Source organism: Clytia hemisphaerica, unplaced genomic scaffold (assembly GCF_902728285.1).
Source record: "Clytia hemisphaerica strain Z4C2 unplaced genomic scaffold, Clytia hemisphaerica genome assembly, whole genome shotgun sequence".
NCBI classification, from domain to species: domain Eukaryota; kingdom Metazoa; phylum Cnidaria; class Hydrozoa; order Leptothecata; family Clytiidae; genus Clytia; species Clytia hemisphaerica.
The window spans coordinates 898,340-919,530 of record NW_027104591.1 but is presented as its reverse complement, the minus strand read 5'-3'; the positions used below and the strand labels follow the sequence as shown (position 1 = coordinate 919,530).

The following is a 21,191-nucleotide window of genomic DNA, read 5'->3' as shown; positions in this document are numbered from 1 at the left end:
CTCAAACAGAGGCGATTTGACAATTGTGAATGACTTGATTTATATGAGCCGTACTTCTCGTCAACAGCCAATCAGAACAACGTAAATGAATCTATTCAAAACTGCGCATGCGTCCACCATGGTGCAAGAAAGAAAAAAATCAAAAAGAAAAAAAAATTATTCCATGAAAATCTTTGTCAAAATCATTTCATTGTTTCAATAATTTATGAGACCGAAAAAGGTATATTCGCCGGAGAACCATTTACTTAGAACCACCGTCCCCCTACCACAGAGACTTTTAACTAAATTCGATTAGTTAAATCTCAAAATATATGATGTACTGAATTAAGCAAATTTATCTAAACGTGTTAGGGAAATTATATAGAAAGAAGAGCAATAAGAGGGTATTGACTAGCGCAAGAAAATATATCATTATAAGCAGTCCTCGCTCTGAGGGTCATGTTTGAATACAATGAACAGGGCTTGGTTTCATAAGAACTACAAACAGAGGAAATAAGATAATGAGACATGATAAGTTAGAATTAATTATTTTTATCTTTGGTTTGGATTATGATAAAATAATACAGGGGTTAAAATATAACATCCTTCTAAAAATGAGCGTGTCTAGTCTAGAAAGTTTTTTTTTCCTTTTTTGACTTGCAAATTTGGGGAAAGTCAGTGGAAAAAATAGATCCCATAGATAAAAACCAAATATTGACATTTTTACTTGAAAAACGAAACACTGTATGGGAAAACAAAACTGTTAAAATCAAATAATTTTTTATATCTAGATAATTTTTCAAATAATATTCTGAAAATGCATAATATAAAATCTCTATGTAATACCATTACGAAAAATAATAATTTAAAATTTATAATATGTAACAAATCTATAATACAAATATAATGAAGATATAATTTTTATACTTTGATTTTATATCTCTTAATAAAATATATAATTAGACTAATTAATTTTCAAACAGCAAAGTAAGAACAAAACAAGATATAATTAAGACGATAATGAGCTTAGAGTCTCGATAACAGTACAAAGTGTAGGTCGATTAAATGGTTCATTGGACCAGCATTGGGTTGCAAGTTCTTTATAAGTCTCGTTCGGGGTGTCGATATGGTCAAGCTCAAAATCAGGTCGTAAATTATTTTGAACCACATTATATATTACAACATGTTGGTTGGTTCCACCAAATGGCATCTCTCGACTCCAAAATTGCCACAAGCAAATTCCTAAGATAGAAAAAATTCGATTTTTAAGATGTAAAACAACAATCACAACTAGACACTTTTTTTTAAGAATATACTTTATAAGAATATTGATAATGAAATTGACTAAAAATATTTAGAATACGCTAAAAATAACACCATCATGGAATTCGAAAGAACTTCTTAATTGTTAATTGTCAGTTATCACCCAGCAAAGCTTAATACTTTCACAAAAATGCCATTTATGCTTCAGGTGTGTATTACAGGTTGAATTTGGATTCTAACTTTAAGAATACCGTCCGCAAGAATTTTTTGTGATTATTTTCTCCAAAAGTTAAGAATATCTAGACTGTCCTTTCAGGAAAAACCTTTTTTGTCAGCTATACTTTGCCTCGATCTTTTGTAGATCCCCGTGGCACTAACCCAGTCCGCTCTTCAACCTTTGGAAAAATCGGTCAAAAATCATCTCGTATGGAAAATAACACTGGAATTTCATGCAAGATTTACCAGGTCTATGACTGAAAGAAACGGAAAATATCTTACCTACGGCGTAAACATCGCACTCTGGCGTGGGTGATAAACCCCGATGCAGCTCCGGTGCTCTATATGCGAACGTTCCAGTTAGCAAAGATTCTGACTGTACTGGATCGCTTTCCAAGTACTGTGAGCAGCCAAAATCTGCAAGCTTACAAACATCTGTAGAGGTGACCATTATATTGGAAGGTTTGACGTCCAAATGGATGATCCCTTTCTGATGAACGTAATCTAAAGCTGAAGCAATGTCCTGTCCGAATCTGCACATGCGCGGGAGATCAATAATTTCTTGTTCGTCTTCCAATAGTTGATGTAAATTTTGACCCGGAACATACTCAAAAACCATTAAAAGACTACTTAAATCTTTGTCAAAACTGTTAAAATCTATTGAAGTTGCTGCAATAAGTTTGACAATGTTTTGATGCTCAAAATCAAAGAATTCTGACTTCGTCTCAGCATTGTAACTTTGCAGGGCGGCATTTTTCTTCGAAGTACGGTTTATTTTCTTAATGCAGCATACAAATTGTGTCTTTTTGTATATAGCTTTGTAGCAAGTCCCAAAACCACCTGAACCGAGTGTTTTGAGTGTAGTGAAATCTTCTTCATGTTTATTGATGATTGTTGTTGTTTGGTTGTTGTCTTCATCTTCTTCTTCTTTGTATCTTCTTAAAATAATATCAACTTTTATCGTCATGTTCGCTTTTCATGAAACATCTTGTCTACTGTTATTGATGTCTTGTCTTTCCTTAAAAAAATGTCTCTATAAATGTTCTCCACTTTTCAAAGACCAAATTTTGTATTTGATCATTTTTGCAACTTTTAGTTCGTAAGGTAACTCCAGTTGCGTATCAAGGGAATACTTTAATTAATGACTCTTTTTGTTGTTTTGATTAATTACATGAAATGGGACTTTTACAGGAACGAAATAAATGTTTAATGACTTTTGATTGCGCTGATTGTTGATATAATGATTCTTTAGTGAATTGGTGCAATCCTTTGGGGAATTTTCAGGTTACACACTTTTTTAAGATAAGAACAATTTCAATATTAGAATCGTATATATTTTATGCCTATAATTAATTAAAACCAGAACAGGACCAATAATAGAGATACTGCCAGGGAATTTCAAAAAAGGAGTACGGGGAGGAATGCTATGTGCCCGAATATGCACTGTACATAAAAATGAAATAAGATTATTTTTTATTTTCCAAAAAGGAAATACCTGATTGACAAGTATGTCTTATAAGGAAAACAATTACATGGCTTTTGCAAAAGGGAAAAACCAGGTGAAGTCGAATTATATGCGCACGAGTGCTGAGATATCTGAGGTTATGAAGGGACTTTTAAATCTCAACGCAATTATATGGGAAATCATGGATGTATTTGGTCATTTTAGCCGAAAAACTACCTGGTCCAACAATATCAATGATATTGAGGGTATTTCTTTTTTCACTTAGTAACCACCCATTACTATATTCTTATAAAAAACAAACAAATATAGGCCTGTTCAAGACTTGAAATAAATGTATACTGTTACAGTATGTGATTGTCGAAATATTTATTGATGAGATTTTCGAAGAACTAAAGCGAATAAACAAAAAAGAAGGTGAACGAAAGGCTTATGATTCCGCTTCAAACAAATAGGCGCAGTTTATTTTTTATATCGATTACGTGTGAATTTTTAAGCTTTGGAGGTAACACAAAGGCAGGTAACTCATTGGTCATTAGAAAACAACACTGATTGGACACTTTTCTCTCTGGGATAATTAGTCAAAAATTGGAAAACTACATTGAACCCTCACCCTACTGATAAAGATAGTAAAGCTGCGAACAATACGATTTGAAATCCCCACCTCTATTGAAATTTCAAGCCTAATTTCAAATATCGTAACAAATTATCACTGGGTAGTTTACTTGGTAAGAGAAGAATATAAATAGTAATTTATTGAAAAATTGCATCGTATATTTCTATTTTTAACAAAGGTTAATGAGTAGATTGAACTAAAAAATTTTACAATAAATAAAAGACAATGGTTAAAAATAGAAATAAAAACACTACCTTTTATAAAGTATAAGCAAATACTTGTTTCAATTTAAACACTATCTAATTATACGTCATGTATTTGGGTGTGGCACTGAACTTAGCGTACGCCTTGATGACCTTTTGGATAGCGCTTAAGAAATCCTTCTCCGTTGCAACCTAAAAAGAAATGAAAAGGAAAGAAAATGCAAGGTCAGCTAAAATCCAACTTCATGCTCATTGGCTAACACAGAAATTGCTTATGCAGCAAATTAAAGCAGAACAGCTAGACATGAAAATTTATTAAAAAGAATTGCACCACTACTAGTATGTACGTCTATCATTTCACAATTTTGATGAAGTCGTATTTTCAATATAATAATCACAAACGGAACACGTTTTCAATAATGGGAAGAGACTGGCTCTTACTGATAAATGTCTTTCATACATACCTATCTAACTGCCATGAAAATTAATCCCTCTTCTATTGAAAGTGCACACTCAAGTAAAACTCGTGTGGTGATTATCTGTTAAGCTTATATACTTGCTTATCCACCCTTTTTCGTCTAACTGCATTGCTTCGGGTCTATATTAGTGCTTAGTGACTTTTGCGCCTACAATCTTCGCAGATTATTTCATGGGTTATAGACTAGGTTCGTTATTAACAGGTTACAGTCCTCAGGTAGAAATACCGGCATACATGGCGTTAAGATAGATGGTACAAATAAGCAAAACTAGGTATGAGTTGTAAAATTGCCGAGGGAGAGGCTTTTGGTAATTTAACAGGGTATTTCTTTCGTTCATCCAATCCTTAGTATTATACTGACAGGGTATGCGAAAGGTAGTCAAATATCTATGGATTGATGTCACAGGAAAATGTCGTTATATAATCAAATTTTTTCTAACAAAGTGATGCATGTATTTAGAAAAGCTGATAGCTGTTTTTAATACTGCGAGTTTTCTAACAGCAAAAGGGTTCATGCTTTTTCTTTCTGACAGTATAAAAAGGTATTAAACGATAATCTCTATAGAACAACGTGAAGATACCATTTTAGTTTGAATAAAATAAAATGCAGAGATTAAAAGTTCAAATAAAATGTTAAGAATTTTAAGCATTAAAGCTCAGCAAGACATAATAACTTTTAATAATACATATGCCTCATCATTTAGGAATTGAAAACCAGCATTCTGTCTTACTGACCTTATTTGCTACTTTGCCAAACTTTTGAAAATCACTAATACCATGTTTCCTGCCTTAGAAACACACATGCCGTTCTTTAAAATCTTAATACTAAACATCTTGGTTAGGTATAGCTGGTATTTAAAACTCTAACAACACAGTTCTTATGACTAACATAAGAGAGACATATAGGAAACATTCTTGTGCATAATATAGATGAAACTGGCGAGATATAAACTTCACATACCTTCCTTCGTTCACGGATAGCGAACATACCAGCCTCTGTACAAACACTTCGAATCTCAGCACCTGTCAGCACAAAGAAGAATCATTTAGAAGTTGTTTAGTAAAATGGTGAATGCCAGCTTACGAAAAGAGGTCTTTTAAAAATGAGGCTTAGAAACCAAGGGTTCGTGAAAGAGCTGTTATACAGCGATAAAATCCAACCTGTACGACAAAAAGGGCTAGGTCCGAGTTTACATTTGCTAATTTTTCGCTAATAAACAAAACAGTGACTTAGGTCAATTGCAATCTCAGCTTTAATTAAAAACAATCAATTTACAATAATCTCCACTCTGCCAAGGTTGGTAGTTTTTGGACAATTAAGAGGAAAAATCTTCAGAGAGATATATGAATTTGACGGGACCTGGGGTCGAAACTAATAATGGTTAAGAGTTTTTACCTGTACTGTTAGGACATAGACGAGCCAATAATTCGTATCGAATATCACGGTCAACACTCATCGAACGTGCGTGGATTTTGAAAATGTGTGCACGACCCTAAAAACAGAATAACATAGGATGATAACTCTTCAGTTTGGCATGAGATAATGGATATGTAGGTCCAGCAGCCTTAGTTTCAATAGTCCAAAAATCCTCGAAAATGAGCTTAAAGTCATGCCACGACTAGCTCGCAACACCTCGGACTCGAAATGCTTCCGTAGTGATAGTGTTTTAAAACTCATTTCGTTCGACTGTCCAGAGGACGAGTAAGTCTCTTTGAATTCCATGATACTTTGAATCTAAGGGGGTTCGAAGGAGACGAAACACTTTGTTCGAATTATATGATAACGAATTATTTTACCCCTCCGTAAATTGATAGGCAAGACGCAAAGGAGACGACTCTAGAGGGACTCGAGTAAAGTGGAAGAGGTCCATTGCAAAAGAAAAAGATAAACTAAAATTTTGATGCGTCATTTATCAAAATTGGTTCATTTGATCAAACGTAATCCTCAAACGAATAAAAAAGTTAATTTCAGAAAATGTTGGAAAACGTGTGTGCGTGGACGGAGAATAAATTACTTTTGCTGACCTCTAAGTCGGGTAGAGAGAATTCGACTTTTCTATCTAGACGTCCAGGACGCGTTAAAGCGGGATCCAATGTGTCTGGTCTGAAATAACAAAAAACAATAGTTGAACAATGGGTTCAAAACACGTATAAACAGCTTATGGGAGAAAGGTTTCTAAATTTATCAAACCTAATATTGGGTGAGAAAGAGGCTATTAAGCTATTAGTGGGGTTGCAAAAAGATTGTATCTTTATTGGATCTTTAGATCGTCAGGTCAGATAAAAAGTCATTTGAACATCACCGATGGAGTATGCATTTCACTGGTATTTCCTTATTTGGAAGTGGAATGCACTTCTTCTGATGGTGTTTCAATGGTCACGTGCATAAAGTACATTAAGGGCGCGTGAGATTAAGATCAGAAGGTATTTTTTTCCAAAAGAAAAGAAAAAAGATAAATCTGATAATATGTCTGTATTAAAAAGTGGAAATTTTTTTTTAAACAATAGCTCATTTTATGGGGAACAATCATTATACCATAGCATTTCTTTATGGAATTCTTAAAGTAGCTTTTAAAATTTATAAAAATTATATCCAAGTCTATTCAACGTGTTTCATAATCATTGTATAATCATGAATAAAGTACTTTATATAAAATTCATGACAGAACAAAAAGCTCATAAATGGCGGTCAAAGCATTCTGTATTATACAATGACAGCCAATATTGAAATTTTAGTATTTTCTCTTTTAAGACGGCCCGTGTATTTGAGTAAAATGCTTAGATCAGCACTTTTTGTAGTTGATATCGTTACTAAGGGCAACAACAATTGTCGGGAAATTTGTGTCGAGTCTATGTTCCAGGTAGGGACATGCTTTTTTCACTAATTTCTTTTACTCTTTAAAACACAAGAATAGATATATTGAAAACAAATGTTTCTGAAAACGACTCAACAGGTAACATGCTGGGTTTAGAGCATCTCTTTAATTTGTTTTGTTACAAAGGATGCGAATCCAACTCCAAAAAACGCTCCCGCTTGCTAAGTAAGTAACGATTCCCAGCTCAAAAAACTTATTTAAGAAAAAATTACTAAGCGGACAAGACTTTTGAGGTTGATTCGCAGCCCTTTACAAACAAAACTAATCCGAAAATGCTGACAGCCTAGTAACTTGCAAGAGCAATCATGTAAACGACAATGTCTCCGGTACAGCAATATAACAATGTCTAGAGGATGACTGGGCTTGGATACATTAATAGTGGTTATCGGCGATCCAAAAAATATCTGCAATCTGATTGGTTAAAAAGAGTACAATATATCTTGTATTTTACATGTAAAAATATAAATTGACGAAAAGATGTTGTTGCATTGTAGTGGTAGCAGCAATCTAACGTCACTTTGCTACAAAAGTGCCCTGCGCTTTATTCCAACACAAAAAGTGCATTTTTTGGGTCACCGATAAACCAGTTATCAGACATTAGCTCGTACAATATGGAAATATTTTACTCGTTCCGTATTTTCCGTATATTTTCCTCGCCTAAAGGCTCGGAAAATATTGTACGGAAAAATCTCGGAACTCGTAAAATATTTTTCATATTGTACTCGCAACTGTCCGATAACTATTACATATTGTTTTACCTGTTTGTGGCCATGAGCACTTTGATGTTTCCTCTTGGATCAAAACCATCCAATTGATTGATCAATTCTAACATAGTTCTCTGCACTTCATTGTCTCCTCCAGCACCATCGTCAAAACGAGCACCTAGTACAGAGAAAAAAGAAACGTCAAGCTAAACTAAATGTTTTGTATATAAGCCTACAAACCTGAATTCGTTTCAAAATAACTAAAACTGTCAACTGCTACAAGCAAATACTGATTTCGTACCAAAATAGCTAAAACTGTTGACAGTTTTACCTAAGTTTGCTAAACATGCTAACGCATGCATAATGACCATTGAATGTATAACTAATTAGGAAATATGTGTGAATTAGTACTATTTTTCATTGTAGAATCTTACCTCCCACAGCATCGATTTCATCAAAGAATATAATGCAAGCTTTTTTACTTCGTGCCATCTCGAACAATTCACGCACCATTCGAGCACCCTGTAAAGAAGCAGGAGTCAATTCAAGTTATTATGACTTTATTAATGATCGTTTAAGTACACAAGATAAATCTTCCACATAAAAATAGGCAAAAAATGGATGGTAATTTACATTAGTAATTCCCATAAACTTTCAACGCCCACTATGAATTTCTCCCATCAAAAAAAAGAAAGAAAAACATCTTTTGCATAACAAAATTCAAAAGTGTCCGTTTTAAATGGGAAGGTGTTGTGGCAGACCAGCATTTCATACTGCTAAAAGCACTGCATAATAAACTGAAGCAAGCAGATTAATGAATATTGTGTATTCTATACCTCTCCGACATATTTTTGAACCAATTCTGAACCAATAACTCTGATAAAGCAAGCATCTGTTCCTGTTGGCAACAGCTCTTGCACATAACGTTTTACCGGTACCGGGAGGGCCGTAACACAGAACACCTTTAGGGGGATCGATACCCAGGTTCACAAAACGTTCAGGCTGAAAGGAAAGAGTATAAAGTAAAGAAATAAAACCAAATTTTAGAGGATATTGAGCTATTTCTATAGACTCTAATTATCTCCATTCATTCTGAATCAAGAAGACTACAACGATGGACTTTTTTTCAGTACATTTAATCGATAAATTCATTTTCACAGGTTCATGACAGAGAGACACTTACATGCAATAATGGTGTTTCAACGACTTCACGTAATTTATCGATTTGTTCTTTACATCCACCAACGTCAGCGTACGTCACATCTGGTTTTTCTTCGACCTTAATAGTGAATATGTTTACTGTAACCAAGTCACTAACTTTATTAAACCATTAAGGTCAGTATCATTAAGTGAAAAACATTCAGCGAGTCCTTGGACTTATTTTTGATATGTAATAGTTATCTGATAACTGGTTTATCGGTGACCCAAAAATGCACTTTTTGTGTTGGAGGACACTTTTTTAGCAAAGTGACGTTAGATTGCTTCTACCGCTACAATGCAACAACATCTTTTCGTCAATTTATATTTTTACATGTAAAATACAAGATATATTTGTACTCTTTTTAACCAGTCAGATTGCAGATATTTTTTGGATCGCCGATAAAACTATTTACAGGGAGTCTGCCTTATTCCATTTTCATTTTCAAATATTTTCATTGCAGTTGTATCAAATTGCATGAGCTAATTCCATTACTTTTAAACCACATGAGAATAGAAATTTTCCTCTAGATGATGACATGTTGAACAACTAATTAGACCAGGACAAGAACATTCGGCGAGTCTTTGCACTTATCTTTGATATAAATACTTGCAGGGAGGATAAAAGATATTATACTAATCGACTCTCTCTGTACCTGCATCATAGTAACTGTAGGGTCAATTTTAGGTGGTAATGGAATATGAATTTGATATTTATTACGGTCCACCCCGACCCTCATTCCTTCCTCTATATCTGTTGGTGCCACTTGATCACCAAGGTCCACCACAAATTTGGCAAACTGTTTGACATTGATGATGTATTTTGGATCGTCCGAGTCAGCATTTATAATTTTTGTACAACGAGCAACCTATAACATCATAGAAAAATACAAGCTAGATCATGAACTAACTAAAAGTAAAGCTGAGTAAAGGCGTTTTGTTATTTTCTTGTCGCAGGATATATACGCTTTAAAATTCTTAATTATATGAAAGTTTTTTACATATATTCCATTATATTCAAAAAGATAACACAACAAAGCTATCATCTGAGTATCAAATTCTGTAAACAACCTATTGTACAGACACATTAAATGAAAGAATGAAAAATTACTTGTAGTGGTTGCTCTGAATGAAGTGTTTGTTTATCAGCCGCCAAATCCCACATTGCAGGTGGTGCAAGGCCAGTGTCTGATTCTTTGATACCTAAAGAGAACACGAAGAATAATATAGGTTGATGTTGACTGCGAAAAGACTGAAATAGGAAGAACCAACATTACCACTTTGTTGAAAATTTTTACATACATTGTTTATGTTATAATGCTTGAAACTTGAAACGAATTTTTTGTATAGAAAGTTATAACTTCATCTTGATATTGGTAAAAATATTGCTCTTTATTCTTAAAAATTGAACTAGTAATCGGCAAGAAAGGAAAAACAAATTTTCATTTTTATTGTCAAATGATGTAGAAACCGTCCGATTTGTATGGACTTTCATTTAATGACCTAATCAACGCTTTTACAATAGAATTTTCGATAGAAGTGATCATTGAACTTTGAGTAATCAGAAAAGCTGTTTTCCATCTCTTTACATTCCTCTGGTTCCATGAAATATTAATTTATAATAAGCAGGTTCTCTGGATTATTGCATGAATACATAATCATTTTAGCAATCGTAGCGCAGTGGTAGAGCATCCGGCTGCGGTGCGCAAGGTTGTGGGTTCAACACCCAGTCGGGTCATACCAAAGATTCCCAAAATGGTACTTGATGTCTCTTTTCTTGATGCTCAGCAAGTAAGAGAAGGATCAAGGGTAAGTGGAGCAATCCAGAAAGAAAGAGTGGGGCCCTCCCCTACCTTCGGCTAGACAGCTATCGAAAGAGGAGCCTTCGGGTCACCTCCGACTGCGGTCGCAGACTTACTTACTTACATGATCATCAATCTGTATTTATCTGATAATTTGTGGCTGTGAGGAAAAAAAGTTGAATAGAAATGAAAATATACCTGCAAGTTCGTTTACTCTTTTTGTGATTTTCTTTATATCTTCTTCCACAGATTTGATTGATTTGCTGTATGAGCCAGCTCCCTTAAAAAAAAAAAAAATTCTATGATTTCTTTTCTTTTCTTTTTATGAATTAAACAATATGCATCTTGGTGAAGTTAAGTTTAAAGTGAAGTTTAATATTAAATAAAGAAACAAATCTTCTGAAAGTCCCAGAAGCAATTTTACAACATTTTAAAGATAATAATAGAACACAACTTACATAAGTCTTTAATACAGCGATATCTCCTTCATCCAATGCTAAGATAAAGAAAATAAATTCTTCAATGTAACATAAGATTCTTTTATTAACTATGAAAAGCCCGAGGGGGAGGCTTTCAACCTTTGGACCCTTAGCGGGACTAAAAAGGAAGAGTAATTGGAAATTTTGTGAAATTTACTACCCTTATTAGGACTAACATTACCAAATTTGGATTTTTTTAGGAGCAAAAAATGGCAATCTTTCTATTTTTTCAACCCTTAATAATGGGACTAAGATTTCATATTCTGATTAATCCAACCCTGGCAGGTACTCCAAAATGGCACCCTTAAAGAGTGGTGTATACCTTCACTTGCCTAAGTACCTCCACATGAAGAGTGACATATCATGAACAAGCTTTGATATGAACAGAAGTAATATTTGAGAGCTAAAGCAACCATAACTATACCTTGAATAGGTTTCTCATCTTTATCATCCTCTTTTCTAACTTTTCTTTGATCAGAACCAAGATGGTCAGGCATGATTGTTTATTTTTTAAAGGATATCTTCTACAAAAGAGTAAAATGAAATGCACATGCCGCCTTTACCCTCTACTCTTTATTCATTTAAATTAAAGATTTAAGATTCAAGACCATGAACACTGATTTTTGCCTCCTCTTTGAGTGAAAATCTTTAACATTTTCTCATTTGGACAGTGCTGCTAAATTGTGGATTGATACCTTTCGTAAAATTTTTTAAGACTTCCTTCCCTCTTACTTTTTTTTGTTGTTTATTTTTTGCGCAAATTATGTGTAGTAGCTCCTTTTCTGTGTTTGCAGAACTACCTGAATTTGTTCTTTTGGCCTAATTTAGAGCAAATTTTTTTATTTAGGTTATTTATGAATCACATTGAAAATAAATGGTGTTTAAATATTTGCTAGTGCCACCCCTTGTAATTATAAAAATCAATCTATTAAAAATAATAGCATGACATGTTTGAATTTTTGAGACTTTCAATACAGATAATTCATGAAAATGCACCCTTTAATGCTTGAGATTTCTGGGATTTTTTGGGTGCTTTTTATGAATGAATTTTAACAATGAAAAGATGAGTTCTCAATTTCCATTCTTCATTGACAGAAAGCAACTTGCTTAAGGTTTGTTTTGATAAGAAATTTATAAGAGAAGTGGCCAATATGGTTGCCGATGTCAACAGGAAAGAAACAAGGGTAACAGAAAAAATATTTGAAAAAGAAAACTCTCTGGTAAAAAGGTAAAGATAGGTCTACTGAACGAGAAGTAAAATGAATCCATTCCTTTTAAAACTCTTTCAGCAAACCTATCTTTATCTTTTGTGCTTCAGAAAAACCTGCATGTTAGATGAAATTCGCTGAAGCCTACAGTATAAACCCCAGTAGCTTCTCTGCTAGAGAATCGGGAAAGAAATTTGGATTTCTGTAGAATGATAAAAAAAGGCTTGGCTGGAGAATGAATGGACACCTATAACAACAGTGGCCATTAAGGCTTACAACCCTGTCTAGGCATTTTCAGAGTGTCTCTTATTGCAAAGCAAATTTATGAGCGAAGCAGTTTCGCTACATTGTGTACACGTACCTTTAACTTCTAATCCCAAACAAAAATTTGCTATATAATCAAATCTTTAAAACAGTGATTTTGTTAAAATGACCTTCAACGGTTTTGCTTGAAGCCATGAAACTTTTCTCGGTCTGGTAGCTAGGACTGCGAAAAATGCCATTTTGTACTCCCGGCAAAATAGCTGCCGGAAGCCGAAACATTAACGCACACGAAAACGCATCTAGACAGTGGTTCTTCGGTTTTAAATGTTTGTTTTACTATTAAATGCTAAGAAACTTAGTTCGAACGATGACAGAAAGGATCTTCATCATTCCTGGACTTTAAAAAGCAAGTATCAAGTATCAAAATAAGGTGATTCAATAAGAGGTTTTTTTAAGGTACCAGTTAAATTATAAGAACTACAATCTTTCAAGAAATATATTGAGAATTCCGGTTATTTTGACGTTTTTCAAGATTTAAAGTTCAGGCGAAAAAGCCGATTTTGGGCTATCTCTTTAGTTTAATCGAATATTTCAATTTGAGACTGGTAGGCAGACTTCCAGGCTATATTCGGAGCCGTACTGGACCATTTTTGAACTTTTGGATCCTAAGATCCTAAGGTCATAAGTCTTAAGTCTAGCGTTAAAACTCAGAGTTAAAACTCTACCCTTCGAACCTACTTTAGAGCACTTACAAATCGATTGTGGTTTCAAAACTTCCTGGGGAATTTCCCATTTGTCTCAAATATTTCTGGAAGGATTGTCTGAAAAACTGAAAAATGCTGATTTTTGCTCTGCGGGGGGTCCAAAATTACCTGAAAACCTTTAAAATTCGTCTTAAAGCATGTTTCGGACCATTTTGAAGGGTTTACTCCTAGCCAAAATCACTTTTTTATGAAATATTTAATATTTTGCAAAGGTCCAATTTACGAAAAGTCAAAAACGTGAAAATTTCAGGAAATTTTGACTTTTTTTCGAGTTTCAGCTGGTTTCAGCCCTTAAAATTGAAGAAAGGGGATTTTTGAGCCAGAAAAATTGCTTTAAACTTGAAATAAGAACCTCTGCTGAGCAGAATTTGTCATTTTTCAGTTTCTCAGACAATCTTTCAAGAAATATATTGAGAATTCCGGTTATTTTGACGTTTTTCGAGATTTAAAGTTCAGGCGAAAAAGCCGATTTTGGGCTATCTCTTTAGTTTAATCGAATATTTCAATTTGAGACTGGTAGGCAGACTTCCAGGCTATATTCGGAGCCGTACTGGACCATTTTTGAACTTTTGGATCCTAAGATCCTAAGGTCATAAGTCTTAAGTCTAGCGTTAAAACTCAGAGTTAAAACTCTACCCTTCGAACCTACTTTAGAGCACTTACAAATCGATTGTGGTTTCAAAACTTCCTGGGGAATTTCCCATTTGTCTCAAATATTTCTGGAAGGATTGTAGAAGGAAAGCGTTGCGCAGGGCGGCGGGTGTTGTGCCACCATGGTTTGTGTGGTGTGTTTGGGGTATTATAAGAGGCTTACGACCCTGTTTCTTTTGGGGCTTTATATCAGAGTGTCTCTTATTTTGCTAGCATGAAGCAACTTGCGAATTGAGGTGGAATCGTCTGTGGATTGCTTTGCAACCTTTATACAATACGATATTCCTGTCTCTAAAGAAAGGTGTCGGAATTAGACGAGGGATGTCGATATTAGACCAACTTACGGTATACAATTCAGCTAGTTTATAACCTTAAAAAATAAATACTAAATATTTGAAATGTTACAATTGGGCTTTCGAATAACAAAATATCTGAAGTTGAGCTCAGTGCGGTGTGCACGGTCGACTATATATACATAAGTATTCGTTCGGTTCGCTACTTTATATATAGAAAATTCATATAACAATACTGGAAAAGAAAAAGAAAACAAGCAACATGCTGAATGGACCTACCTGATGATGAAAGCTAGATAATAAGGCAATAAGGAGAAAAATGAAAACAATCAGTCAGAAGATATAGCGTTTTGCAAAAATGCATAACACATTAAATCTTATCATTGATTGTTGATGGGGGAAAAGGGAAGGGGAGTAGGGAAAATAGAAATATAAAGTTCCGGTTGCAAAAATCAGTTTTATTGACAGTTGAATCATGCTTAATGGTGGGATTTGTTATCAATAATGTTTTTGTGTGAAAAAACAAAGAAATAAGGAAAAAGCCAAATGAAAATCTGCAAAAACGGCGATTACCGGCATATTTCCGGCATTTACAGCCGGAAAAGAATTTTTCGCAAAAAGCAAACTCGATCATGTCTTGAGCATTGCGAATACGCATCTTTCTGCATAAAATCAGAAAAAACTAAGAATGAAAATTCGAGAAAATGTCAAAAAACTGGTTTTACCGGCATATTTCCGGCATTTTCAGCCGGAAAAAAATGTTTTTCGAAAATCGGGCTCCATCACATTTTAGGTATTGTCATCTTGCATCAGTGTGCAAAATTTCATAAAAAATATAAAGTACAGCTCGAGAAATTCAAGAAATACTGTCTTTCCGGCGAAAATAGGTTGTTCCGGCGATTTTTGAATAGTTCCGGCTTCAAAAATCAATTTTTTTGAAAATTGAAACATGCTTGGTGGTGGGCATTGCTATTAATAATGTTTTTGAATGAAAAAACAACCAATTATAAGAAAAAAATCCAATGAAAATCCAGAAAAACGGCGATTTCTGGCATATTTCCGGCATTTTCGACCGAAAAAAATCTTTTCTCAAAAATTGGACTCGGCCATGTTTTGGGCATTGTTAATACGCATCTTTGAGCAAAAAATCAGAAAAAACTAATGATAAAATCTTGATAAAATGCCAAAAAACCAGTTTTTCCGGCATATTTCCGGAAAATTTTTTTTTTCGAAAATCGGGCTCCGTCACATTTTGGGCATGGCCATTTTGCATCTTTATGCCAAAAATCAGAAAAAACTAATGAGCCAATCCTGAGAAAAGCTGGCAACAGACGAACGAACGGAAGGACATGGGTTAATTTAAAGGACCTCCACCGGGGTACCCGGAGGTAGGTCCAAAAAGAAGGGAGAATAGGGAAACTTTCACGAGATATAAAAAAGAAAGTCAGTATAAAGATACGAGCGCAAGAAAAAATACATGAGGCCTCTGAAATCTTTATTTCATTGACGCCACACTCCCATTGTTCGATCTTTGAAAAGTCGATTTTAAAAACAAACAATCAGCGCGTTTGTGATATTTGTAAAAATGGAAGGGAAAGAGAATCTTTTGATTTCACTATGTAAATAAAGAATTCCATTCGTTCGATCATTCAGTCAATGCGAGTTGTTTTCTTGCAAAAAGTCTAAAATTCTTTGAAAAGAGAGAAAGATAGGAGTTTTTTTGTGTGTGAATGAGATCAAAAATAATAAGAAACAATATTTCAAAGATATGCAACATGTAAGGAGGCCTTAAAGAAGAGAAAAAATTGGTGAAACTTTTTTAATCCTTCGTGAAGCCTTACAAAATGCCACCCCCTCTACGCTATTTTCGATATGCGAGTGACCCCTTAAGATCCAGTAGGGATCCTTGTAGGGGCACTGGTAGGGTTGGGAACGACCCTGCCGATTCCACGGACATTTGCCCCCCAAAAAAAAATTGTATCCCCAGACAAACAAACCCCGCAGCCAGATAAGTGAACCCGTGATTTACGCACAGACGACACGCGGTTGACAAGTTTACATGAAAGCAGGGGGAATAGGGATGGTGAAATTGATGCCAATGCAATCACCCGATTGTTTAAGTACGTCGCGCGGACCACACGTTCAGTCTGGGATAAGTCTCAAAAAGTAATGTTAAAATTCCTGGACACGCAGCAACAAGAAAATCCCTGGAGTTCAGGGAATCTGTCTTAAGTATTTGTAATGGACCGCTTTCTCAGTCAATACCTTTAGCCAAATTAGGAACATTTTTCTTACTTTTACCAGGATTCCTAATTAGGAAGAAAAAAATTCCTAATTAGGAAGAAATATTTAAAAGTTTAATATCTCTGAAATGAGCTACATTTGCAAATTCCAAGTATGACCAATAGATTTGGTATACCAAATATGATAACTGTGCAAAAAATTGAAAAATTTCATTCGCGGATGGTGGAATTATTAACGCCCCAAAAAAATAATTCCAAATTAGGAATTAAACGAAGTACCGTTTTTATTATCACATCACGAAGAAAAACAGAAAGCGAGTTTCTCGCGTTTTTATCCGTAATGCCCCGCTTACACACAAAGTACTTTTTCAAACAGCATATAGAAAGAGCTTTTTTAACACGTAATTCATATGTGTTTTGCCCGCGTTTTCCCGCAGGAGAAGTGAAGTTTTTTCTAAGAATTATAAGTCAGTCCCCCGAGCATATCAAGAGCTCAATCTTTCTTTCCCACCTAAATGGAATGGTATGAGGTACTTTTTAACGTGCTATTTTTGGAGAAAATCTAGGTATTTGCTTCATATTCCTAGAGTCAGTTCGCCAGTGCACGGACAGTAGAATCCTCAAACTATTCCTTGCAATCTCTCCAAAAATTAAAATAAAAGGAGCACTAGAACAACACCAACCGATTTTGAACGAGGCCAAGTAAAAAAAATCACGAAATTTGGGATTTTTGATGGCTGATAGCGAGAGAAAGCGCTGGCGATCTCAATTAAAAAAGAAGACACTACATTGCCGCGCTTTTCGATGAGCAAAACTTGAAAAGGAAAACAAAAAAATGGACGACAACAAAAAAATGGACGACAACAAAATATTTACAAAAATGTACAGGTTAGTAAAACACTAAAGTTCTTATAAAAAAGACACTTTTTAGTGAAAAAGCGCGTGGTTTTGAAAAGTTCAAATATCCCTGTATCATCTCGGAAGAGAGTTAAAGTATTACCTGCCAGCAGAGCTCTAATTTTTTCTTTCAAAAGATCGTTCGCGAACTGGTTCCTCGTTCGCGGACTGGGTTCGAATAGCGCTTGCTTTAACGACTTATTATTCCAAGAAGAAGCTTTCAAATAAAGTGAAAACAAACTGAAAGAAGGACTTCAAGCTTGTTTACGAGATGGTCAAAAAGGATGTAAAAACCAAAAGTAAGTGAGAAAAGTGAAAATTAAGTTTGCCGTTCGTGCACTGGGCACCCTCCTCTAATTAGGAATAACATTCCTAATTAGGAATACTAACTAGTAGTTGTCGTGTCTCGTTGGCGCAAGCAAGCAGAGACCTCTTTCACCGGTACGGGAAAATTTCAGAAAAATATTTAGAAAACAGTCAGTTAGTAACACTAGCGTCCCGCCAAAATGCGTATCAAAGATTAATGCTGTGAAAGCGCTATATCGTTTACCTGACTCTCAAGCAAAAAATGCGCCGCAAAACTTCTAAAGGGATTCATGGAAAAATAACCCGGTTCTTTTTAATGAAATTAACATTCTCAAAAACTATGAGACATTGCCTATAATTTGAGCCATAGATGAAATAATTTGAGCCAAGCCAACCTTGAGAACTAATTTGAAGATCAACTTCCCAAGAAAAAGATCTACGGAGGAGACGGAACCCACCTAGATCCGCGCACTGCCGGATAGGCTATTTCCCGGAAATTTTGCCGGACCTCAAACACTGACCCATTTACATGTGCGGAATTGTTTTTATTTATTTTAGCATATAAACTAGGCCTTAAAAAAGAGAAGCGCTGTCTTGGGAATTGAATGACAAATTTTGGTTGGTTGATTTTGGCTTCTGCACGTTTTATTTTGTTTCAAACTTTCAAGTTTTAATTATTGTCTTGCTAAGGGGTCACTCACATATCGATTCTTCCCACGACTAACGTCAAATTGACGCTAATTTGAAAACCCCCCCACCCCCACCTCTTAACGTCAAAGTTTAAAAATTATCAAAAATCGATGAAAATTTTCTCCTTCACTTTCATCGTTGTTTCGTCAGCCATCTTTGCTAAGGCTGCTCAGGCAGTTTACATTTAAAAAATAATGGAGATAATTTCTAAACTTTTTTCAGAAAGTTGCCAGAATTAATTATCTCCATAATCATAATCAACAGAAAAGCCGCATTTCACAAAAAAAGACTGACCGTCGGCGAAATTCAAGGGCCATGCGAACCGTCTGAACAAAAGGAACTCGAGACGTAAACATCGGGCCGTTTGTTTTGGTTAAAATTTCTGTAAAATAGTGAAGCGAACGAATATTTAGGTATGTCAAAGGGAGGAAAAGAAATATGGAAAGTAACATTTGTCACAGAATAAACGTATTAAAAATCAATATTTCTGGTGAAATTTCTTAGCGTCAAAGACTCTAACCCACCCACCCCTTCGCGTCAATTTGACGTTAGTCGTGGGAAGAATCGATATGTGAGTGACCCCTAAGCTAACTTGATTCAGGTAACTCTCATCCTTGTTGTTGCAAATATACATCCTGTAGATGACTGATGTTGTTTTTTCTGAAAGCTAGATTTCCTAGTGTGACTAACTGACAGTTACAAACACTCGAGAAATTTAGAAAATCAGGATAGAAGATAAGATCTGATGATAGAAAAGAGGAGGATGATTCATCCTGGTGGTTTGCCAACTGGAATAATAGGGCTAGTTTGAAAATGTTGACAAATTCTATATAATTTCCAAGGGTTTAAATACAAAATTGAGCAGAATTTCCGTAGCACTTTGAAAAAGTGTTAGGTATACGTGCTAGGTTTCTTGCAAAAATTACCTACCGAAAAAAAATTCTATCAAGACGAGTTGTTTATTCTTTCGCTGCTTGATCTACCATTTTTGAGTAATTTTTTGCGAAGTCAGCGACCGGGCCGTTTTTTAGAAAAAGTATTTTGCCGAACCAGAGCAATCAAAGTCCTTCGTGATGCAGTTTTGCTTTGTATTTATACAGAAAGCACAAAATGTAAAAATTAGCTCAGATTTTGTATAATTGCTTTAGAAATCAAGATTTTCTGGTCTAAAATGCAAGAAACTGGTCAAAAATATCAAGAATATTTATTTGTTTTGATTCCATTAAGCTACCTTGCTGGCAACTAAGCTCTCAGGGTGTTAAATGGGCGGCTTCTTAAGGATTTTTGTATAATTAGAAAAATAGTGTCCTATGGGCTATGGCTTTGATATTTTTGTCATGAAAATTGAAAAGTTTATTCGTGCGGGTACTCTAAACCTCAAAATTCTCTGAGGGCTTGTAGTTTTCGAGATTAAATTTGCTCGTACTTTCAAGAGCAGACTCTAGTTTGGCGGCTAACATGGGTTGAGACGATGTTGCGGATGAAGGAAAGCGTTAGCGCATGCGCGAAAGACGCTACAGCCGACTCAAACCACCGCCCGTTCACTGAGCGAAGGAATACATTTTTTGGTATTGTGGATGCAGTGCCCAAGGTAGTTTCTTATTGTGTGATAGATTATACAATAGTGTGCTTCATATCTGTAAGAGAGACTTTATTTGTTTTCAGTTTGACTGTAAAGATGGTTCTTCTTGTTACACAAATTACTCAGAGTGATTTTAATAGTCTTGACAAACAGAGAATAATTTTCAAGTTTGTCAAGTTCCTTATTGATCTATTTGGTATATAATCTAACCACCTTCGACTTCGCAGGTACTAGAGTCAAGGCTATGAATCAGGATTCTCAATTTATCATTTGATAGGTCCATTTTAGGGTTTGTTTCGGTTTGTGACCATCAGACAACGACCCTGCCTATGCCCCGGACAGTCCGGGGCAAATGTCTGGGGTCTGAAAAAAATAACTTTTTCCCCGGACCTACGTCCGGGGCTCCAATTTTTGCGCCATAAATTTACCCCGGACGTATATCGCCGAGCACACTTTAAACCCCCGGACATTTTATCCAGGTCTAAAACTCACCCCCTCACGCCCAAATTCCGAGATTATGTATGTGTGTTTTTAGGACCCTGTCGACGCACCGGACTGTCCGGTGTACCGTAGAGTCGTTTAATCTCGACATACGTCTTGCAATCTCGACATAGCTGTAGGCTGGTCTTCGAAATAAAAAATCAAACATAAACAAATACATACCAAAGTTATCAATCAATCACTAAAATGTACTCTCTCTCTATCACGTCACAGATTGTTAATATAATATGAGAAATGTGAAGTGTTATTACTTATACTTATATTTGAAAAGAAAACTTTAACGATGTAGTAATCGCTAAAAACTAATTAGCATGCTTTCAACGAAGATGTCTATAAATCACAACAACACAACATTTTGCACGCGAGGAATTTTTTAGTAGACATTTTTACCGTGAACCGAAAATAATAAAAAGAACCCGGTTTCCTTTTGAATTTAATGTGACCGCCATACTGGCCATCACGGCGTGCGGCCTGTTAGCGCCTAGAGCGTGTGTTTTTATATATAAGGAAGGGGAAA

The 21,191-nt window shown here is 35.1% G+C and overlaps 2 protein-coding genes across 2 annotated transcripts; both read right to left on the bottom strand.

Moving 5' to 3' along the window:
- Positions 1-911: 911 nt before the first annotated feature.
- On the bottom strand, positions 912-2,521 carry LOC136823655 (serine/threonine-protein kinase mos-like). The gene is made up of 2 exons (XM_067079829.1): positions 1,741-2,521; positions 912-1,221 (listed from the first exon to the last, which is right to left on the bottom strand). Exons 1-2 carry the CDS (start codon positions 2,423-2,425, stop codon positions 989-991), a joined length of 918 nt encoding a protein of 305 aa, XP_066935930.1. The 5' UTR covers positions 2,426-2,521; the 3' UTR covers positions 912-988.
- Positions 2,522-3,672: 1,151 nt separating this feature from the next.
- Positions 3,673-11,825, bottom strand: LOC136823671 (26S proteasome regulatory subunit 7-like). Its single transcript, XM_067079842.1, is given in 14 exon segments — positions 3,673-3,931; positions 5,179-5,240; positions 5,614-5,710; positions 6,243-6,321; positions 7,852-7,975; positions 8,232-8,319; positions 8,634-8,693; positions 8,695-8,799; positions 8,981-9,076; positions 9,651-9,863; positions 10,106-10,197; positions 10,995-11,076; positions 11,255-11,292; positions 11,700-11,825. Coding segments are annotated over 14 exon segments (1,305 nt in total). The 5' UTR covers positions 11,773-11,825; the 3' UTR covers positions 3,673-3,835.
- Positions 11,826-21,191: the final 9,366 nt, after the last annotated feature.